At 39.6% G+C, this 25,582-nt stretch overlaps 1 protein-coding gene across 3 annotated transcripts; it reads left to right on the top strand.

The window, feature by feature from the left end:
• Nucleotides 1–3,902: 3,902 nt before the first annotated feature.
• Nucleotides 3,903–24,891, top strand: cacnb3a (calcium channel, voltage-dependent, beta 3a). 3 transcript variants are annotated; one of them, XM_061057408.1, is made up of 15 exons: nt 3,903–4,283; nt 5,099–5,191; nt 15,118–15,237; nt 15,782–15,904; nt 16,010–16,125; nt 16,207–16,286; nt 16,375–16,394; nt 16,787–16,864; nt 17,655–17,713; nt 17,804–17,904; nt 17,995–18,146; nt 18,237–18,332; nt 19,234–19,404; nt 19,626–19,671; nt 21,698–21,827. In XM_061057408.1, exons 1-14 carry the CDS (start codon nt 4,203–4,205, stop codon nt 19,653–19,655), a joined length of 1,320 nt encoding a protein of 439 aa, XP_060913391.1. In that variant the 5' UTR covers nt 3,903–4,202; the 3' UTR covers nt 19,656–19,671; nt 21,698–21,827. The 3 variants fall into 3 exon arrangements, with proteins under 3 accessions (XP_060913391.1, XP_060913388.1, XP_060913390.1); XM_061057405.1 differs by lacking the exon at nt 19,626–19,671 and having other exon boundaries at nt 3,906–4,283; nt 21,698–24,891; XM_061057407.1 differs by lacking the exons at nt 3,903–4,283; nt 5,099–5,191; nt 19,626–19,671 and adding an exon at nt 12,598–13,574 and having other exon boundaries at nt 21,698–24,891.
• The last annotated feature ends 691 nt before the right edge of the window (nt 24,892–25,582 follow it).

Here is a 25,582-nt window from a genome sequence, read left to right as displayed (position 1 = left end):
TTGGTGGAACTTCAATAATTTCGCTTCTTACCCCTGAATGTAAATATTTGGCTTCTTACACTTTAACCGCCCTACTTATAGTAGAGGAACTTGGGCCCCTAAAAGTTGAGATACCCCCTACCCGAGGTAGAACAAAGCACAACCATATTTTTTCATAACTTGAACATGTCTAGTTTATGAAACGGATGGTTGTATAAAAATATTTTACTGCAAAATAACTTTTTTTTGGATGTTTTATGCATCTTACCAAAAAACGAAAATAGGTCAAATTAGGGCTTCTCTGAAAGGGACAGCTCTAGCCTCATCACATGTATCTCTGGGAATCAGAATCAGAATGTCACCAAATGTGGACAGGATGTTCACAGATAGTTATTAGTTACAATTAAGCAACGTTTTTTATCAATACCATTTTAAATTTTTTAAATTTTCACACTTAAACACACATGCTGGTGACAGAGAAGAGGACGCTGTGCTTTTATGTCATGCAGTGAATATGTGAAGTTCTGATCGGAGTTAATTTAAAGTGTAAATGTTTGTTATTTGACATTCCTGGTGTTCATCTTATTATCCATGGGTTTATATCTGGAGGAAGCATCTTTTGTTGTCACATGATTTCAGAGAAACGTTTATTAGAGTCAAAGAAACAGAATGTAAGAAAGAGATGAGCGTTCACTTTGATAAGCTAATCATTTATTGCTTCGATAAAACATTTACAACACAGGTCAGACAAACTGTCACCGTCACGTTATAGCACTTTCTGAAGAGAAGCAGCGGCCATTGGTTCCAATCTGACCTCGACCTCCTGACCCTCTCCTGCGTGTCGTCCTCCACCCTCTCCTCCCAACACTTCCTGTTTCTCTCCTGCTGTCCGATCTTAGAAAGACAAAAAGGCCAAAAAATATCACTTCAAACAAACAAAGAAACAGACGTGGTAAAGAGAAGAATTGTTGATAACCTCGGCTGCTTCAGCGCCACATATCGGTCAAAGGAATCCAAACTTGTTCCCTCAGAAATCTCATCCACACACGTCCACGCTTCAGGCTCCAGTAACTCCAAGTGTGACGAGAATACGATCGAGCGCACTAAAGCGTAAGGAGCAAGAGCAAAGGAAGAATCTTGTGGCCTCATGTGTCCCGCTCAAAAAACTTTTTCTCACTGACAACTCAAACCGGCAAGTCTCCTCCTGTTGATAACGCCAATAACGTAAACGCTACCAGCCAAGCAAATGTTAGCCAGGAGCACCCAGCTAACTCCGTGAAGGAAAGTAACAGTGCCAATGACGATGGTGAGGTTGAGAATGAGATCAATGAAAACACAGCTGGTGATGGAAGTGGAAACTGTGATGATGATGATATTGATAATGTTGATGATGACGACAACGGTGATGGTGATAGGCCTATGGAAAATTCTCCTGCTGAGCTAATAAGGGATGAGGCACTCTGCCTTTCCTCCAATTTGTGTACATCGGTCTCAGGTGGCACTGACACCACTACAGGTGGTCACCCACCAACATCTGTTTCTTTCAAACTTAATACTGATATATTAGTATTACTAATTCAATTAGAGCTTTGTCGGTACAAGCTAGTGTCCTCCGGGGGGCAGTCATGCCATATTCGCTGTTATGCTAATGTAAGTGAATATTCACTTGTTTAGCGTTACTTGGCTTACATCACTTTCAACTGATACGTAGGTCGTATTTCTCGAAAACTGATAAATGTAAGTTCAATATTTACTCGACTTTAAGCTAATTAGTCTTCATTTATCTGTCGACCAATTATATGGCTCTTCATCTAGCTCAGGGGTTGGGCAACTGGCGGCCCGGGGGCCACATGCGGCCCCCATCAACCCTCAACGTGGCCCTCGGGTCAATTTTTACGCATCAATTAATTGGAATCATGAAGAAAACATGACAAAAATCTGCCATGAAATCATGAAAACCAGAAATATGTCCATAATAATATTTGATCACTGGTATATGTTGAGTTAAATTGGAGAAAATTTTGACTGTAATCGTTTTTGTATACTACAATTTGGCCCTCTGGCAGTGAGAATTAAATGAATGTGGCCCTTGCTGTGACCAAAGTTGCCCGTCCCTGATCTAGCTAGATATCGTTTTCGTAAACAGAAAGCTGACGTTAGCTTAAAACTTTCTGTTAGCAGTAAGGTGCTGCGTAGGTGCGTTACCTTTCAGGACTACTCGCAGTATCCCCTTTCCAAAAGCAGCTACCGTAACTGCTGCTGCTTCAGGAAACGGGGTCGTTACATTGGCCAAAACATACAACATACAAGAGAGTGGTACAAAAACTAGCTGGAGAACTTATTAAACTACCTCACAAATAGCTGTTTCAATTTCTTTACACTTTCTTGCAAATATAAAAATGTATTTTATTTTGTAAAGGTGTCGGTGTTGTTAAGTATTTATACCTAAACATTCAAATTTTGCCTGATAATTCTGACTACTGTGCACAAGTAATAGTTTGACAAACATGTGCTCTTTATTTTAATTAGTTATCTTTTTGTTGCTTTTATCTATATAGACATATAGACTTTAAAACAAATACATGTTTTAAAAGTTTTATTTCTGGGTAAAGTTGTCCTTTATGAGCTCCTTTGCCAATGTAGGACTCATCAAATCTCACCAACAGTCCAGTTCACGCTAAACATGTCTGCCATGAAGTGTCTTTAAGAATGACACAAGAATGAGAGCTTTGATTAATTTTGCACTTCACCTTTGTATTTACATTAACTTTAAATTGTTACTCAACTAAATAATAGGTATTTTCACTTCTCCATATTGACAACTTGACTCGCTTCCAGATGAAAACAGTGATTATTTACATAGGCTACAAACCACAGGATCCATTACAGTCAAATAAATAGTTAAAACCAACACAACTTTGAGCTACAGGGACATTTTCAAGTGCCGAACTGAACTGCTTGGTGGAAACGGGGCTTTTGTGTTCAATTGTTTTCAAAAGGTGTCAACAATGTACCTCTACTATAAAGACATAGCCCTTTTTTTACTGTGTTTCTTAGAGTTATTGTTTTCCAAGGGTAACCACACCTTTAGTTAAAAAAAAACATAGTTAACAAAATCAAATGAATACCTAAAAGTACTCATATATTATTTGAAAATGTATAGGCTACCAAATACTCTGTTAAGTAAAAGTGTTGCATTGAAAACCATACCTGTCTACAGAAGTCTATAAGCATTGACATACATGTAACCTAAATTAAAAATAGGCCTACTGTACCCATTCCAAAATAAGACTCATTAGCATATTGTTTGAGTAAATAAGTAAATAATTATTGGGTAAGCAAAACTGCTGGATTGATATCTAATACTGCTGCTGGTCATGTTTGAGCTGCTAAAATCTGGAAATATAGGGTATTCGTATGTTGAATCTTTTAAGTAGGCTAATAGCTTTCAAAATGAAAGCTGTGAATTAAATAGTAGATGGACCCGCTAGTTGCCTCTGACATGTGGTGGAGTAGATTAACTGAAATACTCTACAAGTTAAAACGAGAAATAAACAACAACTCAATATTGGGTATTTAGTACTGTAAACTTTTCTACTCGTGTAAATTTAATTTGAAAAGTTTTTTTTTTTTATTAATTGTAACATTTTTGGAATAATCACCCCCGGTCATGAACCGAATTCAGAGATCCACTCTGAACATGCTCACATTTGTTGCCCGTGGTTACTGTTGTAAATCTCGATTAAAAATCAGACATTATCTAAAGACAAGATGAAATATAGGCTACTGTTTTTTTTTTGAAGCAACACACCTCTTAATGAAAGAAAAGTTAAACTGTGTACGTGTATTAGAGTATTAATTGATTTTTTATGCCAGCTAAGACAACCCTGACACCCCCGGCAGAGACATTCAGTTAGTATGGACCTGAACGATGACGCTCCGGTCCTTACGGTTTAATTTAGCTCCCGTATTTTTCCTGCTCGCTTTACCTTACAATTTCCCCTCGATATAACATTTGTTTTCTTATCAAGGAGCAAAACTTAGACTCACTATCAGCTGAGCTTAGGTGTTAATAAACGTGTTTTCTCCCCCATTATATTTTCGCTCCCGCATGCCGCTGCCCCCGCTGTCTTTTACTGCATATAGCTCGATGTATTTTGTGTCCCTTGTTTCCTCCAGTAACCCATGTCTGTGTGCATCCCGCCTCCCTGCGCTCTCAATAGATGGTGCAAGTCAAAATGTCCAAATCGCCCGTAGACCCACTCTCTGCTGTGGAAACAGGCTCCCAGTCGCACTATTTCCAGGTAAATCCACACACCTTTATTCACAGCATTAAATGTTATCATGTCAATATGAGTGAAGAACGGTGAAGAAAATCGATTCGCTAATGTCTTGTTACGGCTTCTTGTGTTTGAAATTGAGGCGTCGCGTTTTCTGCATACAGCTTGATTTTTTTTTTTTTGTACCACTGCCTTCATTGAAACTACAGCTTGATCGTTTAAAAGCCACCTTGAAAAATCATACATACTTAATATGCCTCTTACACAAACAGGTTTCCCTACATGTTGCTGTTCAAGAACACGCATCTTATGGATTCTGTTTGTTTTATCTTATATGCAAAACGCATTTCCTGTTTTATTTACAAAATGCAGGAGAATAAAGGGACGCGATCTGGACATGTGTGCTGAAATTTGTAGGTGTAAAGAAACGTAGGCTACAGACTGGCCATGACTCTGACTCACCTGTAGCCTGAATCTACAGGGCCTGTCTGGGCGCACACACACACACTGCAACATCCAAGCTTTCCTATATTAATCGACTGTGTTTAAAGTGGCCTGAGTAAATGTGTTTCCTGATTTACACCAACCAGTATGTGCAGATAGATATAATTCCATCATGTTATATTTGTGATATTGGCAAAGCGACAGCTGGTTATAGTTATTGCTTTGAACAAAGTAGCTCTTTTTTCACCAGTTTTCCTCAGATGTATGCCTATATTTTGTCAAAATTACAAGTTTAGTACAAGCTGTGTGTATTCTGTCTGTCTCATCTTATATAATCTTATCATATCTTATTTTATGATATCATCATTACCCGCTGTTGTTCTCTTTCATCCCAGCTGCCCAGGAAGTTGCCTAAACGCAAGAGCCGCTTCAAACGCTCAGATGGCAGCACATCGTCTGACACAACGTCCAGCTTCATCAAGCGGCAGGTAAGAAACCCTTTGAACTATTGGTTGGCGTCTCTCTCCTTATTCATGCATGAATGCTGAATCTTTCTTTGGCTATCAGAATCATAGGGCTCATTATCACAGAGATCATGTAGGCCATGTTATTCGGCTGAAGGCTGAGTAAAGCTGTAAGGATACAACAGCAGTTTCTGGATTGTTTTGTTGGAATTTGTGCGACACCTGTATTATTTTTCCAAGCGTTATATGCTATTTTAATGAATCGTTTGAACTAGTTCCAAAATGACATTAGTAGTTCTGTGAGTTTCATCAAACACATGAATATTTCTGCCATGCATCTTCATCCACTTGGCTGTTTCTTTTTTGTCTCAGTTGTTGTCTTGCCCAGCAGAGAGCAGCAAAGTCTTGAAAGTGGCAGTGTGTTACATCAAAATCCCAACAGAGCCCAGCTTTTTTAATTAATGTTTTCAGGTCGAGCACGTGCAGTAGATGCAGATGGAGATTTGGTGTTACTTAAGACGATCTCTTAACTGAACAAGCCGAGAGAGAAGGAGAATTCTGAGTGTCAGATTCCCCACACGCTCTCCCTGCGTGGCTGTGTGTGAATCATCTGGATCAGCTGATTTGATTGTGTAATAATCAAAACACCTTAAAATACTTGTTTCTTGAGATTAATTTGATTTGGGTGTCAGTGTACTGCAGAGCTGGTTGTAGTGTCACTAAGAGCCCAGCAGACGGGAGAACTTGATTCTCTGATACCAATGAGGTTTTGGGGAGTCAAGAGGTTTTACCTGCCTACAACTCATACCTAACCGCTTGATCGCAGTGCTTCTGAAGTCTTAATACAGCAAGGAGAGGAGGCTGGGTACTGATTTAAATAATAAAAGTAACCAGTGACTATCAGTACCGGCTAATTTTATGGCAGATATGTGCCAATATTACTAGATTTATTCACCAGTCAAAAAGCATTTCATTTGAGTATCATTGGATTACACAGTACTCTTTCACCAGCAGAGTGCGCTATATGGATTACAACAAGCATTATCACTCTCCACAGTGTCAAGCGGTGGCTTGCCCAGTTACGTTCCAGTTGAGTGACCATCTAGTCATCAATAAATATCTTTTCCACAAGTGTTTGATATTTGCAATTGATGGATCATCACAATAAATGTGTGTATCTATTTTCTATTTTAGGGATGCAACAGTACAGTCAGCCCAAGGTTCAATACGTACTTCAGTTTTTGGTCACGGTTTTTCAGTATGGTTCGTTTCTGATGGCCCGTGCTGTTGGAGTATTTTTTTTTGTTTGTTTTGTTTTTAATTTTTAGGAGTTTTATTCACATTTCACAGGAACAGCAAGGGGCCAAATAAAAACTTTTTTTTTTTTAATTTCAAAACTATTTCTTAATTCGACTTTAAGGCACACACAAAAACGGTTTCCATTAATACACATTCCTTGTGTGTGGTGTAACTGTTAGTGAAAAGAAGGCAACTTTTAAGTAGTGCCATGTAGAAATGTACAAAAAGGAACACATTTCAGTATTTTAAAATATACTTTTTGTATAATTTTCGCAGACTTTCACACAGAAAAAGGTCATAAAGTGTTAATATTTCATTGTGTATGGTAGCTTTGTTTTAACCGCTGCTTCTCCATTAAGGGGATCAGCCTTTATGCCTTTATTTTACAGGATAGTGGATAGAGTCAGGGAGAGAGGGAGAGAGAGTGGGGAATGACATTGAACAAGGGCTTAATGACAAGAACAGACTTATATAAAAAGCTGCATCATTCTCACTAACAGTATTGGTTACCGAACACAGGGCTTATTCACAGCATCTTATTCATCTTTTTTTTTCTGAACAGCAATCGGTACAAAAACAATATTCTGCTACAAATTAAATTAAATTCAACAGAAAATCACTGACAGAAGCTGGAGCCTAAGAAAGGAAGGATGGGACTCTTTGATTGCACTGTGGATGTGTATATGTGATACGTACGTGTGTGTTGTTTGTTTTTGTGCTGTGCTGTCATTCATGCTAGCTGTGTCACACTGATGCTTTTTACACGACTAAAGTTACTTATGGATTAATAAAGTTATATGATAAGAATAAAATTGAATTTCAGATTTAGAATAACTTCCATTAAAAAAAAAAATCATGAAAATTGTTGCTGACATATTGTTTTTGAGCAATAAAATATGTAAACTAATTGTTTCAGCTCCAAATGTATGTATGAATTCACTCCTTTTTGTAAAAAATACAAAGCCAAATGACTAAAAATCAGCTGATTAATCAATCATGAAATTCTTCATTATTTGAGCACTATGTCTTTGTTTTTATGTTTGAAATGTTCAATATCAAAGTTCATCCAAGAAAAGCTCCTCCCGTATATAAAAACCAAAAATGCCATGTCTGTTGAATTCAACCTTCAAAACTGGTGTGAAGCAGATGTGTAGTGGTGCCTGAAGAAGTGGGTATCCTCTTGCTTTTTTACCCCAAATGTTTTTTTAAGGGTCCCATCCTGCAGAGGATTAAACAGCCTTTGTGACATGTACGACTGCTCTTGCATATTTAGTAAGTGTTTACCAGCCAATTAGACCGTCCTTTACCGTCCTAGGAAAAGCATACAACTTAATATTGTCAATCAATCAATGGTGTGAATCACAGGGGATTTAGAAGTGGGTATACCCTATGGAGACTGAAAAAGAAGTGGGTATACTCCGTATACCTGCATATACCCTGCACTACACCACTGGTGTGAAGGGAACACACTGTCTTTTTGACATCATTGTGCAGAAACGGTTTAAGTCCATTTTTTGTTCTTTTCTCTTTATGAGGTCCCACAATGTAATAAAACATAATTTAAGCAACAAAACAATAAACAATTAGACACTAGACAAATAGTTCAAAAAAATCAATTTGCCCCATGTGATGCAAACATCTGAAAACCATCATCCAGAAAATACTGACATCTTTGCTTGAGAAATTACTAAAACAATGAATCAATTATCAAATCAGTTCTTTGCTAAACTAATGGTTGAAGCATTTAATGAAAATATAACTTAAAAGACACCTGATGAAACAGTTCATTACAATACAAATCCACTTTAAAATCTAAGCATGAGCTTAAAATGACTGGAGGCAGGATCCTCTTTCAAGTTCAGCTTTATTTCAAGCATGAGATTTATACATTAAGACCTCTGTTTAATGCAAGGCATCGTTGGTGTGGGCGACTGTGGAGAAGAATAACTGTAATGGAGAGACGTTGGTGAGAAGAGGAAAAAAAAAAGGGCTGAGCAGACATCTTTTACTGGAGGGGGACATTACTTATCCTGATCAGGGGGCTTAATGACAATTTCCAGATTCTTCGAGAATATTGCACGGCTTAAAATATTCATGATGCTCATTTTGAAGGCCTCGGGCGATGTGATGTGTGGGTTCATTGTTCGCACAAGCGGCACCTTTAGTTTCTTTTCATTCATTACCAACTCTCTGTCTGCACACACAACCGACATCAGCTCCATAGGTGATATGATAAAGTGTTTTATGCAGAAGGAGTGAATTTCACACACCAAGCAGATAGTTTTTTGTCTGTGATGGGGTGGGGTGTCTATGGAGGAGCAGTAGAGTATGACTCATTTCTGCAGCAGGATACAATAAGCAGTATGCTGCCATAAGTGTGGATATATGTGTTATATGTAGGGCAGGAGGCTTGGAAACTGGAGTGGAGATCTGCAGCTGTGTGTGTAATAATAACAGCAGTTTCTTCATTGTTCCCTCTCTACCTGTGTATGTTGAATTGATCTGAAATTGATAGCAAAGTGATGTCAATCTATATAGGTTTTTTGATCAAGTGACGCAAAAGCTGCGTTGACTGTTGTGTGTGTAGTGGGATGGGGGTGAGGTGGGGTAAGAATAGAAAAGAAGGTGTTAACGGTGTCTGCTCCAGTGCAGGTTTGTCCCTGGTTAGGGGATGGGACACAGTGCAGTGTGTCTGCATTTTACAGCATGTAGTAAACTAAGAGGGAGGGACCGTCAGCAACAGCATCACAACATTAACTGAGTAAGTACAAATGACTCCCGACACAGTCAAGCTTCTTCTTCTTCTTCTTCTTCTTCTTCTTCTGCTCCCGTCTACCCACACATCTCTTTGTAGCATTTCTGTGGCATTGTTGCCGCTCCTGTCTCTATGTTCCTTTGTCTTCCTCTTTCACCTCACCTCCTGTTGTCAGCAAATGCTCCTGTTTCCCCTCATTCTTTACTTTTTGATTACCGTCATCTCATGTGCACTCTTCGCGGGTCCTCGCAATGCTTTGTGATTGATCAATTGAACATACAGTATGCCTGATGTTGACTTTGATATTGATGTAACCACACAGTGATTTATTGCGTTGTGTATCAGCTAGCTCTGTGCATGTGTGTAACTTGCTGACGTTGAATTATGACTGCACAGTTAATCGAACACTTTTTGAAATTGGATATTTGGCTCCTGGATTTCCAAACCGCTGGAGCTTGCAGTTTTCTTTATGTTTTGCTCTGAGGGAAAGGTGTTTCAGCATCCTGAATAATACATTCTGCTATTGTGCAGAATCTACTTCCTGAAAATAAAGATGGAGAAATAAGATTTTAGGCTAAACAGTCCCTGCAATTTATTTGATTTAGTTTCAAAGGATCATGGAGTGTTTCTAGTTTTTGTACCATTTGTTACAGGTAATGCAACTTAACCTTTCTACCAACCATTTTTAAGTAGTGCACTAGACATTTGAATCACATTTTCCTGCTCTCTAGGTGCCTATTGTTTTTGTGTTGTGTCTCAAGGGATGGCTGGAAGGGTGCTTTGTCCTACTGAATTCCACAACAACTTGTAAAATGTTTGAAGACATTCTTAATCCCCAGAAGATGACATGAGGTAACTTTGGTGATTCAGTAATTCAGTGCCGTCATCAGGTCAAGCCATTGGTTTTTGCACTTCAGTCCCGTCGTCTTTAATCCAATGGGTTTTTTTCATTGGCGTTGTTTGGTGAGACGCCTGGAAGAAGGTCTGAGGTTGTTCAAAGGCATAAAGTATATCGGTAAATACCCATACTTGAAAATGAAACTTTAGCATATCTCAAAATGGGCAGTGCAAGTGGCTAAATAAACCACATAGGTTGTTCGTCTGTGTCCTCACGTCCAACACAGCAGGTTTGAAGCTTTCTAGTGGTGATGCTAAAGTCGTGCGACCTCAGAGAGTCTGGTTCCTTAACTTAACTTTTCACTTCTGGCGATGGGATTCTGTTGGAAGAAATGTAAAATGATCATAAAAGTGTCGTTGGCTTGGTAAGAATGGCTAGCTAAATAAACATGCTATTACGATTAACTTGTTTGACACAGACATTATTTCTCTAAAAATACTGAAGAAGCCATGGACAGATCTCATTGTTGGTTATTTTGAGGGAACAAGGGTTGATGCTGACTTCCAGATGGCCTAACAAAAACATGTCATACCTGCAGCAGCTTACACAACGAACTTTTCCATCAGCCTCAGTTGCATACTTGTTTTTTTGGGCTGATAAGCATATGTAAGTAATGCTAACATACTTTACTATGATTGCGAACATAGTAAATATTATATATGCAAAACAATTGTTTGTCTTAGCATTGTAAGTGTGAGCGTATTAGCAATGCTAGCATTCATGCAGTTAGCTTAAAGCACTTATTTGAGAATTTAAGATGCGATTTACCAGCTATGTGGAGGTTAGAACCGCTTTAAGATACAATAAAAGCTACATAAAACTAAAGAGTTTTATGAAAAGGGCAAGATATATAATGGATACCAACTTACATAATATGTGTCAGATAATATTATTATCTTAAATGGGCTATAATAGACATATCTCTCGATATACATTTAAATAAAAGTACTGTCTGAAATGTAATGTGAAGGAGTCACTCAAGATGATGAGACATTAATCCATAGAGAATTTTCAACCAACTCTGCAGCTAAATTGAGTGTTTCGTCCACTTGCTACAAGCCCATCGTACATCATGTGCTCAGCATACAGTACAACCAGCTAGTTCAAACCTTGGGGTATTTAGCAGATATAATTACTAATAGTTTTCTGTGGAGATGGTGAAGACTAAAACAGAGCTGAAATAAAAGTGAATTTGATCATCTTGCTTTCTGAAATGTTCACCATATTAACCATTTCAGATGGCAATAATGTCTGTTTTGCTATTGGGCTTGCTATTTTTTTTGCTATTGGGCACAACATGGCCAGCTTGTTGTGTTGTCAAAAACATCTCATAAACGCAGGTGTAATTACAACAGGCTTATTCCTTTTGTTACAAAAACCTCTGAAGCAAATTCAATCAATCAGAGTGTTGCATGATCAAACACAGCTTTTACATTTATAGGTGTGGTGTTTTGCCATTTATATTTGTTGCTTTTTGAGACCAGAGCCTGTACAGTATGGATCTGTTGGAAAAGCCCAGTATTGAGGTTACACCGCTTCAGCCAACAACAAAAAACACATTTAACTTACAGATAAAAAAATCCCTCAGGTTGGCACAATCCACGGCAGAACAGAATCCTGAGTCAATTTGAAGCAGATACTCGCAGTTTAGGTTGGTTCAACTTTTCTCCATTTACTATCAGCATGTCTGCAATTAAGAGTCAGTAACTTAACTATAGTAACGTTTTCCTACAGCCTGCTGTAGTCTGTGAACTTCTCCACACAGACTTGGTTAAACAGCACTGTGCCAACAAGCACAGCTAGTGGTACAAGCACATCGAACACTCTGTTTTTGTTGCGTGCTCAACATTGTCAAAGATAAACGCAGAAAAAAACTGATTTAGTTGATTAAAGCAAATGGATTATTCACAGATGGATTTTTATTTTGAGTTTGTAATGTTGTAATGCAGTGGCAGTTCCAGAGGGTAGCAGGGGTGGCCTGGGCACTACTAACTTTATAAAAAAAAAACAAAAAAAAAAACAACATAGCTTTATAGCTAAAAAATGTTTAACCCCTGAATAGCTTATCAGTCAAATCCTGCTGCCTGTCCTCAGACTGTCGGATGACATTTAACAGTAACCTACATTCTCATGGCCACATCATGTATTTAGTTCCTCAAACTTGCTCTGCCTTTGGGAAAAGAGCTTTCAGTGTTTTTGCTCCACCATCTTGGTCTGAGCTACTCCTCAAAGTTGAGCGTTGTATCAGCTTTGAAGTGTATGCACATGTTTTACCGTTGAACGTTGCTAATTTGTTGAATGATGTAATTTATGTTTGATATGGTCTGTGGTTGTTTGTTATTTGTATGGAACTTTTTTGTGCTTCTGTCTCGGCCCAGGACTCGATACATTAATGGGAATATTCCTGGATCAATTAAAGGTTAAATGAAATAAGTAGATAAATAAAAGCAACACAAAAAAAGACATCCTTTGTCGAGACAATAAGATGTACTGGAAACGTTAGTCACTGCAATGCAGCGTACTGTCACCTGAAATCTTTATCTTCAGTTACATTGGAAGTAACGCTATTTTGTGCACAGTAACAGTATTTTGTGGGGGATATTTGACAGGGGTTCAGGACAGAGTGAGTGCAGCAAAGGTCCAAAGCCTCATGTCCAAACATTACCCAGCAATCCCAGCCGGTCTGCTGTTCTAACATCATTAAGCAGCTCTCTGACATAACGCCTTTCCCCTGCGCCCACCACCATATTTAAACCGCTTTTATGTCTGTGCGTGTTTGACTGCGTTCCCAGTGAAGACAGGGAAGCCGTTAGAGTGAGAAAAATTCCTATTCATGTCTTTATCAGGCTCTAGCGCAGTCCTCCTTATCAGCCAGGTATGCTTCTCTTTCTCTGACTGTCTCTATCTGTGTCTCCGTCTCTAGTGGTCATGCCCCCCACCCCCCCCCTCTCCTGCTCTGTTTCCCCCTTCTTTTCCTCTATCTGCGATCGAGGATGGATATCTAGGTCTCACTCCACTCCTTCAATGCATTTTGTTATGTTCTAATCTCATTTTACCCTCGAGATAGCATCACTTTATCTTGTCGTATAAATCGTTTATACCTTCCATCTCTGCAACCATTCCTCAGTCACTCTCTGTCATCGTAAACATCCTTTTCTTCTCAGTACATCTTGTCAACGATATTTAACTCCCCCACCTCATCCTCTGTCTCTCTCTATATCTCTCCCGTTCTTCCTCACCCTCCTTTCTCTCTCTCGGTGCTGCTCTGGTGCTGGTGCAGTGTTGCCTTGCAGAGCTTGTGAGTGCTAGAAATCAGATCTAGTTATCTAACATAGACACAAACAGACACACACACACACACACACACACACACACACACACACACACACACACTCACACAACTAAAATAAATGAGGGAGAGGTGTTCGCTTGCCTGTTCCCTGGGACGTAAAGCGGTACTGTAGATGACATTTTACCTTGGATTCTCTGTTTGTATTCTGAAGTGCAGGGATAGCAAAGGTGGCGGTTGTTTTTTTTGTGTCTGGGCAATTTTTTTTTTTTTTTTTTTTTGTATTTTGAGCCTGAATTTCTTTTTGTTGTGCTGCTAATTGGTCCTCCAGAGGATTTGTTTGTATATGTTGGCAAGATGGATGACCACGACTAAGTCCCTGCACTCTGGAGGAGAGGAAAACCAAACACGAAACTGTATTATTAAGTGTTGTTTTTTTTTGCTGCTCGCTTTGTGTGCAAAAACATTGTTTAACCTCTAAGTATTGTTTTACTTATATGAATATATGGATGTTATGTAAGGATTTTATTGTCTGCTTAATTTGTCACTATTTTCATTTGTTCATTTTCTTTTGCTGTCTCTTGTCCTACACCTCTGTCATGTTTTTGTGTTTTTGCTGCAACGGTCGTCTTTACTGACAGATTGAAGACTGAATTCCTGCACAGAAAACACATAGATACCAAATATAGGAGAGCTCACACACACACACACACACACACACACACACACACACACACACACACACACACACACACATTGATACTCGCATACAGTACCCAATGTGCATCCAGAACACTTCTTCTGTTCATGTTTTTCTCTTAATAACTCTGCTTCAAGGGTTACTGTCACTGTTATTTTTTTAAGAAATAACAAATCATTTTTATCATCGTAACATGTTTATCATCTGTTGTGTTGTTAAACAATATATTCCTGGTAGTATGGTAGTAAACCCATTATATAAGAGATATAAAGGGGAACCTTCACATAGCACTGCAGGAGCTGAAACGAGCTAAACGCTCCAATAATTGCTTCAGAAAAAAAAACGACAATTTTGCGTTGCCTATCATTTTGAAAAACTTCTAGTAAAACTCTACTTTACACTGACATGAAAGATGTTCTGGAAAAAGACCATGTCTGATTATAAAGCCTGCAGCAGCCCTTATCAAGAAAGTTTCACCGTTTAACTGTATGTAAAACTATCTCTGGCTTTTAGCATTATGTGCTCCCCGTCCCTGAAATACATTCTTAAAGCGCCTACAATGAAAAATGATAGCCAGCATATATTTTGCTAATGAGGAGATGTCCTTGGAGAATAAACAGGGGAATAAAGGATGTATATATGCTGCACTGTGGGGGATGATGGAATGGATTGGGGCCAAGCAGGAGAGAAGAGGAAGCAGTTGCCTCCTTTGTGCTATATTTGGTCTACCAGAGGATGGCTGGTGTGGGAGAGCGGAGCATTGTGTTGTAGATCCACACAGGCTCACATATGAATGTGTTCATGAATACAGACACGTATTTGCATGCACACCTGCACACACAGAAAGATAGATGAAAGCAGGAGTATCTGCAGAAACAGCAGATCTGCATATCCAAACACAGTGTAACACATCTCCAAATGTTTGACTCGACAATATGATGATAATGTGCGTTAGGTTATGAAATGATCCATTCTAATACCGTGTCCGCCTCTGACTCTGTTCTGTTAGGGGTCGGCTGATTCGTACACCAGTAGGCCGTCGGATTCAGACCTGTCAGCAGAGGAGGACCGCGAGGCGTATCGGCGTGAAGCCGAGCGCCAGGCACAGCTGCAGCTCGACAGAGCTAAGGTACGGCACTCTGCTACCAACTGATTGTTTTACCTTTTAACACAGCATTTAAAAAGTGTGAGAGCCATGTGTGTTCCTTTTAAGTTCCAAAAGAACCAGATCTTTGTTACCAACCACAACACCCATCATCAGACCCTCCTGCAGTTGAAAGAACGCTAATGTGATTTAACTAGATTTGTTTTCAAAACTCCAAAGCATACCACATGCACGGCACTTTTTGATCTTCTCCTGCTTTATGTTTATGTCAACAAGAGACAGTGACCACAACAGCTTGTTCCTTAGCCTCTGCAGGCCGTGCACACATACGCTATTTAGACACACTGACCACTTAAATGGTGACACAAGTAAAACATGTTTGTAAAATATCAACCAGTTCAAGCTCTTGAACAAGACATAAATAAATCATGAATCCTGCCCAGAACTATGGTTCATACAATCTTCTACCTTTTGAAATGCAGTTTCCATTACTGAAAAGTTATTTGCCTGTCCTTGTATTTCAACTTCCATTAGCTAGTACTTATTGTTTCATGTATTGTTCTCGTAGTCCAAACCTGTAGCGTTTGCAGTAAAGACCAATGTGAGTTACTGTGGAGCTCTGGATGAGGACTGTCCCGTCCAAGGAGCTGCAGTCAACTTCGATGCCAAAGACTTCCTGCACATCAAAGAAGTGAGTTATCTTCTCATCATAATCATGATGAACTTACTATGTACTTTGAAACTAGAACGATGTACAGTACGTGACATGGATCGGTTGTTGCTCTAAACCTAACAGAAGTATAATAATGACTGGTGGATCGGTCGGTTAGTGAAAGAGGGAGCAGACATCACATTCATCCCCAGCCCGCTAAGACTGGAGGCCATGAGACTCAAACAGGAGCAGAAACAAAGGTCAGTTAACAGAATGGAGCTTCTCAGAGGTTTAAATAATATAAGTTTGATGATCTATATATAGGTTTTTTGTTGTTGCAGGAAAACAGGGGGTAACTCCTCTAGTTTAGGAGATATGGTGACTGGAAACTGGAGGACCACACCGCCATCTGCAGGTGAATGTAAGTACTTAAAAATATTCATCCTATTTATCCTGGAACAAATACTTCTGTTTTCTATCCTTGATTGTAATTTCCTTATTCTCACAAGCCAAACAGAAGCAAAAACAGGTAGGGGTCTTTTTCTGTACTATGATGACACAGCATGTGCTCAAAATACTGTAAATGATAAGGGACATTATCTGTGTCTCTGCGGGATAATTCAAAATATAATTACAAAATGTATTGAAAAACTGCTCCTGGATGCTGTGGGGTAGTGGGTTTTGCATTTGGGGCTAGTTACTGATAGTTACAGCAGCTACCAATGTTATTATAGCAGGAGTGATTACATTTCTAAAAGCAACAGCCCTAAGTGTTTTTATTGTGATTTTATGCGTGTTAAAAATTCCTCTATTTTATTTAGCTGTAGTCTGCAGAAAACGCTAGCCACCTCTTTTCAGAACAAACAAACCCAACCCCTAAAATGTCTCACCCTTGCTCTCTCTCTCTCTCTTCCTCTCCAGGAGCATGTTCCTCCCTATGACGTGGTGCCCTCTATGAGACCAGTGGTTCTCGTGGGACCATCGCTGAAGGGTTATGAGGTCAGCCTCTCTTAGTTTCACCTCCAGGAGAAGGAGAATGTCTGCCTCCCACCGTACTCCTTTTCTTTTTTTAAACTATTGCTGCACAGCCTTATTTATATCTTTGAATCAGAATGCATTTTATTGTTGAAGTATGTTGTCACTGAGCATATGTCTGAGCAGTCTGCTTATTCGAGTACTTTGAGATAATTCAATAAAGTTATTGAAAAAGTATTTAAGAATATGACAGTGCTGGGGTGGTCTTGGGTTCACCCCACCACTGTTGCATGTCCACTCTCTTCACTCGAAATGTAATGTGCCTCTTCACTGTGCTACCTAATAAGACTTTATTTATGTAGAATAAAAAACAAAAATCGTACTTTTCTAAAAGAATATGATTGCACTGGTTCCTATTTAGTCCACTAACCCTGAAATGCAACGCATCGCATTTTTTAGTTAATGATTAAACTTAAGGAAGTTTGAAAACAGCATGTTGATTGCTCTTTCTTGAGTCAATTTTGGTAGAAAACTCAAGATTTCACTTGCTGTGTGGTGTTCACTTTAACTTCTCTTATCCTCTTTTTCACTAAGTTACTTAGTTCAGTTCTCAAGTTGTGTGTTTTTTAAATAATTTGGCTTTATTTGTACTTTATTTTAAGGACTACTTTTAACTCAAGTTGTTGTTTTCATAAAGTGGCATTACGGCTTGATGACTTTTTTTGTGTGTGCATTTTTTGTGTTGATGTGCGGAAGAAGAAGCTGCCTATTTTTTTTGTATCCTGACTTTCATTCCCTCTCATCGCCCGTCTAGGTGACAGATATGATGCAGAAAGCTCTATTTGACTTCCTGAAACACAGATTTGAGGGGAGGTAAGTAACATGGACAAATGATGTGTTGTTGGTGAGAGAAAGTCCTAAAGCTGACCGAAAAGCTTCATGGCACAATTTCCTTCCCTGCAGGATCTCAATCACACGAGTAACTGCTGACCTGTCTTTAGCCAAGAGATCTGTCCTCAACAAGAGACCCATAATGGAGAGATCCAACACCCGCTCCAGCTTAGGTGACCAAGCCAATGTCTGCACGAAAAATACAGAAATATTTTGGTGTACACAAGCAATGCCTTTAGTTAGAATGTGTCTTCTCTTTGCAGCGGAGGTTCAGAGTGAGATTGAAAGGATATTTGAGCTCGCCAAAACCCTGCAGCTGGTGATTCTGGACGCAGACACCATCAACCATCCCGCACAGCTAGCCAAAACCTCCCTCGCCCCCATCATTGTCTATGTCAAAGTTTCCTCACCAAAGGTACAGCAGGAGGTCTCATCTCTCACAGACATCACATTTACGCTGCTTCGTCTTCCTTGACCTTCATCTCTCTCTGCCCTCTCCTGTCAGGTGCTCCAGAGGCTCGTCAAATCCAGGGGGAAGTCTCAGAGCAAGCACCTGAACGTGCAGATGATGGCTGCAGACAAACTCTCTCAGTGTCCCCCTGTAAGTGGAGGAAGCAGACTCATTTTGTCTTGTGCTATGTTGTTCATCATTTATCCTTAACAGTAAGAAGCCATAATGGGGGGTGTGTGGGCTGCATGCACATGGTCCCACAGTCTCATGCCCTTCTATGGGCATGAAAGAGGTGTTTCTCGATTGTATTTAGGAAAAACTTTGCCCTTATAAGTTTGTCTTCTGAACTTTCTTAAGACCAAATTGATAAAAATTTAACGTTTTTGTAATATCTTAAGATTTTACAGCCTGCCTTTTTTATTTTTGGGGCTTTTATGCCTTTATTTTAGAGATAGGACAGTTGATAGAGTCATCAGGGAGAGAGAGAGTGGTGAATGACCTGCAGGAAAGGAGCCACAGTTCGGATTCAAACCCGGGCCATCCCGTTTGGAGGATCAGGGTAGTCACTGGTGCCTTAATAAGGTTAAACTGTACATTTTGATCAACTCTACCATGAATGCTATGCAAGTATTCAGTTTGTAATGACATACGGACTAACTGTACTTTGTGTTTATTTTTCAAGTCAAATTTGGCGGTGGTGTTGTTCTGGGGTTTATCATGGAACATTTAAGAAGTGGTTCTAATGTTCTGCCCCTGGTATATGGGAAGCACAAAAAAAGTAGAAACGCCACAAAACTGGAACAATGAGCTGTTGCACATCCTCACAGTCGAGTGTACAGGTGAAGCCAGTGAAGGTAGCTGGTTACACAGTCTTAGATACTGTGACTTTTTACACACAAATATAGAACAAATACTGCGGTGTAGAGACTTCCCCATGATAAGGGATTTCACTGCTTGCCAGTTGTACAACATTACAAAGATTTCATTTTTTCAGCGCTGTAGGTAAAATGACGTATTCATCATGCAATGTTTTCTTTTTGCTCCCCTGCAGGATATGTTTGATGTCATTTTGGATGAAAACCAGCTTGAGGATGCATGTGAGCATTTGGCCGAATACATGGAGGTCTACTGGAGAGCCACTCACCTCCCAGGAAACACCCCTCTTAACCCCTTACTGGAGCAGAGTTTGATGACCCCACCTTCTGCCATCTCTAGCCTACAGGTGAGTCTGTCTGCATCTGTATAAACAAAGAGCAAGAGAGCATGAACGTATTGTTTAAACAGTGTTACCTGACTCTTAAGTAGGAATCCTGCTCTGAACATGTTGTATGTTGTCACTGTCTTTACCAGCTCTTCCCATCTCCGATTCTCACTCCTTTGTTTTTGTTTGTTTCCAGTTGTCTTGTCTGTCCTCTCACTCATCCATGCTTAACATTTTTGCAGTTTTCTGAAACACAGGAATTAATTGAATGATCGCTTACAAAACTGGGTGAGTAGTAGGGTTTATACAAAAATATAACTGTTTAATGCACTCTCGACCTGAACAATCCCCTGTGACACACCTCCCTACACCTGAATACGACACAACGGCTGAGACAATGAATGAAGAGCACTTTATTCATTCAGAGCTCACCTGAGAAAATATATTTTTCTTACATTGCATCCTGCCTCCTTTCCTTAAGTTGATGGTCTCAGGTGAATCACTGCTCCACAAACTTTCAGGGAGAAAATTTGCAAAGCGGCTTCAGTTTCATACCATAACTGAGTATGTCCTGTTTTAAGTTTCCTTTTTTTTTTATTTAAAGTTTGAATGAAATGTCAAATCTGACCATCTGTTTTTCCAATTCATTCTTTTTCTTGCATGCTTTGTGAATGGTGTTTCCTCTCACAGCGGCACACATTAGCTTGGATTACCACCCTAATAAGAGGCATATGATCAATCAATGCTTTAATAATACATCCATCATTATCCACACAACCATCATCTAAAACCATAACATCCATACAAATGCATTTCATGTCCCAGAATAACCACCTGACCATCCGTTCAACTATGTCACTGACATTTGTTCTGTTGAGTTCTGTAGTATTAATCTCTAAACACACTAACAGTGTCAACACATTACCAAAAAGGACTTTGAATTGTGTTAGCGCAAACACTGCTGCATGAATACCAACGTTGTCGACTCCCTATAAACTGCACAATGTCATTTCAGGTCTTTTTGTTGTTGAAGGGGCTTTGGCCTTTATTGGAATAGGAGGGCTGTAAGGTTACAATAAATGTGGGGAGGGAGAGTGGGGGGACGACAGGCACCAAACAGCATCAGAGTTAGGAGACCGACCAGGACCAGTGTGACGAGTAATGTAGCCTGTACTTCAGGCGCCTGCTCTTCAAACTGAACTAAACCAGCACACCTACAAATAATGAATTCTATTGACTTTGGAGGTATTTTACGCTGGCTCTACCATAAAGTTCAATTTTGTCCTGTTGGTATATTGCTCAACAATTACTGGATGACTTTTCATTCCAAAGAGTTACTAGCTGGTTTAGCCTTGCAGTAAGACTGTTGGCCCCATGCGTGGAGGCTAATGTCCTCGCAGTCATCCCCGGTGCAAGTCTGGCCCCTAACATATGCAGCATGTCATCCCCCCACTATCCTCTTCCTACATCTGCTGTCTCTCTCCACTGTCCTATATAATGAAGGCTCATATAGACCAACATTTTCCTTCAGAAAAAGAAGAGTATTTAGCTAATATTAGCATATTAGCCGTTCCAATGGAAGTATTTAGCTTGTTCATATCAGTAACTTCACAATATCTCATCATCGACTAGAGGCACCTAATTTGTATTTCAATGCATTTATTCACAAAAAGCACATTTTTAAATGGTTATGCTTAAAAACATGAATAGATCATTAATAAGCACAGTTACAAAAAACAGTATTTGTTTATAAATCAGACTTTCAAAATCAGCACTTGTTTTTAATGATCCATGTTTTGATCAATGATTTCTATGCTCCCAAATTGGCGTCATCAGTGCTGTTTTGCTGCAGTGTTTGTTACCGTCACAGCCAGCCCTTTTAGATTAAGATGATCGAAGTTCATTTTTTTAAATAACCCTCAACTGCATCTTATTCTTCGGAAAAAAATCTGCAATGTGCCCTCTTGATTTTATCTGATCTGCTGAAGGCTCTTATTTTCTACTTTCTCTTCAGTAGATTTATTCCCACGTTTTACTCTAAAAGCCCCTTTAGGATCAGATCTCTTTGCAGGCATGACAAAGTTCAACCAACATACTGACAATGGTTGTTTTACGCAACATTTCCTTCAAAGTCCTTCTTGTTGAGTGTTTACATTTATTTCGTTATCCCTGTGTGTTTACTGTCTTATGAAAACTGTCTGTGCTGTTAGATTAGCAGTTAACAGTCTGACGCTACTTTGCGATCTTTTCCTGGATTTCAGAGTGTTCTTTTGACCATTTCTTTTCTTCCTCTGTAATTAATCACATCCTCAAGAACCAGAACAAGAACCAGCCGCAGCCTCGTGAGGGGGTGGGCTTGCAGCGTAACGAGGAGGAGGAGGAGGCAGGCGAGGAGGCCCACTCCCCCCTGGAGCAGGACAGTCTCATGCCGTCTGACGAGGCCAGCGACTCCCTGTCTCGCGGCCGGAGGGGGAGCCCGTGCCAAAGGGGGGGCGAGGAGGAAGACGAGGAGGAAGAAGAAGAAGAAGAAGAAGAGGAAGAGGAAGAGGAGGAGGATGAGTATGCCTCCCCTGTCCATGGTCGCACATACAGGGACATGTACCCCCCTCACCGTGGGCACACAGGCAGCGCCCACAGTGCTAACGGGCACGAGTCACAGGACAGGCTGCTCCAACGTGAAGCTCAGCAAGGTCACAACCAGAGGAACAACCGCCAGCGGAGCCGCCCCTGGCCTCGAGACACCTACTGAGGAAGACGAGCCCTCCTCCATCGGCCTTCAGACCGCAATGAGATCCCCCCAAACCTCCCCCCGCCCCCCCGCCGCCTGATGTCGTATGTTCCCAGTGAAGAGATTTTAAAAAGTTGTCCTTAAATCTGCTCCTAACTTTAATCAGACACAAACCGAATACGACATCTTTATTTAAAGCATTGCAGTCACAATCTTCTCAACTCGTAGATAATTTAAACAAAGGGGATGTCTCGACCTCTCCAGGGTCGAGTCATTCAGATAAAGTCAACAGGGCTACCAGCTGTAAGCAAACTCAAACTGCTTTGCCTAAGGTTCCTCTATCGTAGGATGTCTCATATACTGGCCTTAAAATTCCTTAAAAGACTTTTAACTATCTTTACTATTGCATGTATGAGTATAATTATTTTAAGACTATTTGCACATTAATGTCAGAACAGGAACTGAATGATCTTTACGGATAAACTTACGTAGGAATGTCTACTGTTGAATCCATGTATGGGAAATAGTGATGCATTTGATTACAATGTATATATACTGAATGGGCACCTGGTTTTGTTTCATTGCTACTATATTTGTTTGATTTTGTTGATATAGACTTTGTTGTTTCAGAGAATATGTTTACCATCTATCAGTCAGTATGTCCTGTGAAGATGGCAAATGGCATGTGGGAGACACACACACACACAGACACACACACACAGGGTTGGACTGAATCTCTGAATGGTCACAAGTAGAGCCCGATCGATATATCACATGGCCCATATTGTTGGCAGATAGCGATCTACCACATATATAGATATCTCAGCTTCTGTTTTCTGATATTGATGCATTTTTTCAGAACATGGGATTTAGAAAACTGGGTTTGAGCTTTTTTGGATACATCATCTAGCCAATGATGGACGCAATCAGATGCAATAGTTTGTGTTGTTAAATATAGTATTTAGTTCCTTCTGCATTTCTTTGCATTGTCATATTGCTGCAAAGTCTTTATAGAAAATATCATACATTCCAAGCAAAAAACAATTCTCTATATTGACTGCTATGTCAGAAATTGTTTCCCCCCCCCCCCCCCCCCCCCATTGAAATAAATATTGGTATCCACCAATAAAATCCAATATTGATCGGGCTCTATATGTTAGTATGAAACTGCAGTACAGCATCAGTGTCGCCTATAAGAACAGTACAGTGCATTCTGGGCACCCCTTGCCTTGGCTGTTGCACAATCACCTCTGAAATCTTTTTTTTATTTATTTATTTTTAAAGAACGGCCACAGAGAATGTAAAAAACAACTAAGGAAGGGAATGTTATCTTTTCGAGGATGAATGATTTGCCAAACTGCTTGTTTACATGAAATCATTTCCACATTTATCAAGCACATGCTGCACAGCTGCAGCTCCTCTTCAGATCCAGGCTTCAGAGAATGTAAGCTTGCATGCCTTTTGCACCTTCAAGCATCACCGGGTGTCTCCAGCCCAGCCGATCGCCCTGTAATTCGATTGTAGCACGTTATTGATTGTAGCATCCACAGTAACTTCTCTCACCCTCCTTTGTGCGTCTTCGACAAACATCGCATTTACGTTGGTGTACTGCGGGTTTACAGATGATTATCAAGGCAGATCCTCAGGTGTACACACTCTTTGCGCTCCACAAAACGAATGTGTAGTGCTCCTAAAAAGGACTCGTAGCACCGGTTGACATGATTCATTCATTCTGTTCCTGCGGCATTATTCATCAGTGAGACGATTATTTGAGTTTGGAGGCGATGCCAATGAAGTATCGAAAAACCCCTTTTTTTTTTAGGAGTTTACTTCTTCCATGTCTCACAGGTATCTCCTTATCTAGTGTTCTGTATATTTTGAAGAGAAAAAAAATCAGCATGATTGATTAAAAAAAAAACAAAAGAAAAAAATCTATGCAAGTGTTGCATGAAATTCTGATTGTTTCTTTTGAACGTTAAGTATTTTAGTAATGCATTGATTCTGATTCTCCTCGTTGTCTTGTAGTGATGGTCTTGTCTTTGGGGCTACTCACTCCTCACACCACTAACAACCCTCTGACTAAAAATCATTTGATTTATCCATTTATAGTGGGGACACTTTTTTTCCACAATATTGGTTTTGACACTCGTTGATGCACTTTTAAAAGTCACTGGCTTAAAAGAAAATTTACCGGGTCCCAGATCAGGCCTCTGTTTTTTTATTGGTTGGTTATTGGTTAAAAAAAAAGGGAATGAGTGAATTAGTAAAGCCCTGCATGTGTTAGTTTACCAATTAGCTATTTTCATTCTATTTTGGCAGAGTATGTTTTTCAAAGCGGACCAATTTAGCAACTGATAAAACAGTTAAGGTTTTTCAATTTTTGAAGCACAATTTCTACAAGGGTTATAATTTAGTTTCCTCAGTCTTATTCTGTATGCAATACTAAGCCTAACATTGAAAAACTTTAAACGCCTTAGACCATCTGGACTTCCTCTTTTGTGTGAGTAGAGAATAAAAAAAAAAAAATTGCACTACTTTTTTTTGGGATGGTTGCTTTGTAATGCAATAACTGCACTAAATATAGCCGTGTATCCACCAGACTACCACAGCGTGCTAGCGTGACCCAACACGCCTCTTCCCTCTATTTATCAAGAGACAGCAAATGTGTAAAAAGTGACATTTCCTGCCTGATGCTGTATAGAATGCTTTCCTTTTGAAAATAGATTTACAATGCTAAGTAAAATATGACTCAAACAAAAATAAACATGACATTTTATGTACTTTTAATTGTGTGGCTCCTTTTTTTTGTGTTAAACATCTCAAACAACTTTTGGCGCCTCTAAATTTAGGACACACAAACATGTGCATGATGAATTTGAAATACTTTGTTGACCTCGAACTGTTCATTTAGGATTCAGTCTAAGATTAACTCATTACTTCACCTTTCTGCAGTGATCGTCTTCAGCTTCAGCCAAGTAGACAAAACTCTTAAAGCAGCAGGTTCAATATTAAGTCTGTGACTGATCACATGACTTGTTCAACAATACATATTGATTACAATTGGCAGGTAATAAACTAGAATTACACAGCACAGTATTTCATGCATCCATATCTACTGTTAATATCCTTCTTTAATTTATCGCTTCATTTTTGCATCATTTTCAAAGTACCGTATTCTCAGTGGTGTAGTGGAGCCTGAAGTGGGCATACTCTTCATTTTTTCTCAAGTGTCCCGTCCAGCGGAGGATAAACGGTTTCTGAACAGTGACGTAAGACTCCTCTTGCATATTAGGTTAGTGTGTACTATTAGAAACAGAGAAATTTGACTTTTAATCAACACATCTACATTACTTCTATTAGTACATACAAAACCAAGTCTGAATTATTCTCTTGTACAGGTTTACTTTTTTTTCCTCAGAGGGGCCATAAGGGTTAGCCCATCACCATCATTTAAGACTTCTACAGTCTTTG

This window comes from Labrus mixtus, chromosome 15, assembly GCF_963584025.1.
Source record: "Labrus mixtus chromosome 15, fLabMix1.1, whole genome shotgun sequence".
NCBI lineage: Eukaryota > Metazoa > Chordata > Actinopteri > Labriformes > Labridae > Labrus > Labrus mixtus.
The sequence above is the reverse complement of the archived record's forward strand: the minus strand, read 5'-3'. Positions and strand labels throughout refer to the sequence as shown.

Bases quoted from the DNA above. Each gene is read 5' to 3' on its own strand.
- cacnb3a (XM_061057405.1), top strand. From the start codon at position 4,203: ATGGTGCAAGTCAAAATGTCCAAATCGCCCGTAGACCCACTCTCTGCT. The intron at 16,865-17,654 runs GTCAGCCTCTCT...TCGCCCGTCTAG, and splicing joins CATCGCTGAAGGGTTATGAG to GTGACAGATATGATGCAGAA. The intron at 17,905-17,994 runs GTGACCAAGCCA...TTCTCTTTGCAG, and splicing joins CAACACCCGCTCCAGCTTAG to CGGAGGTTCAGAGTGAGATT.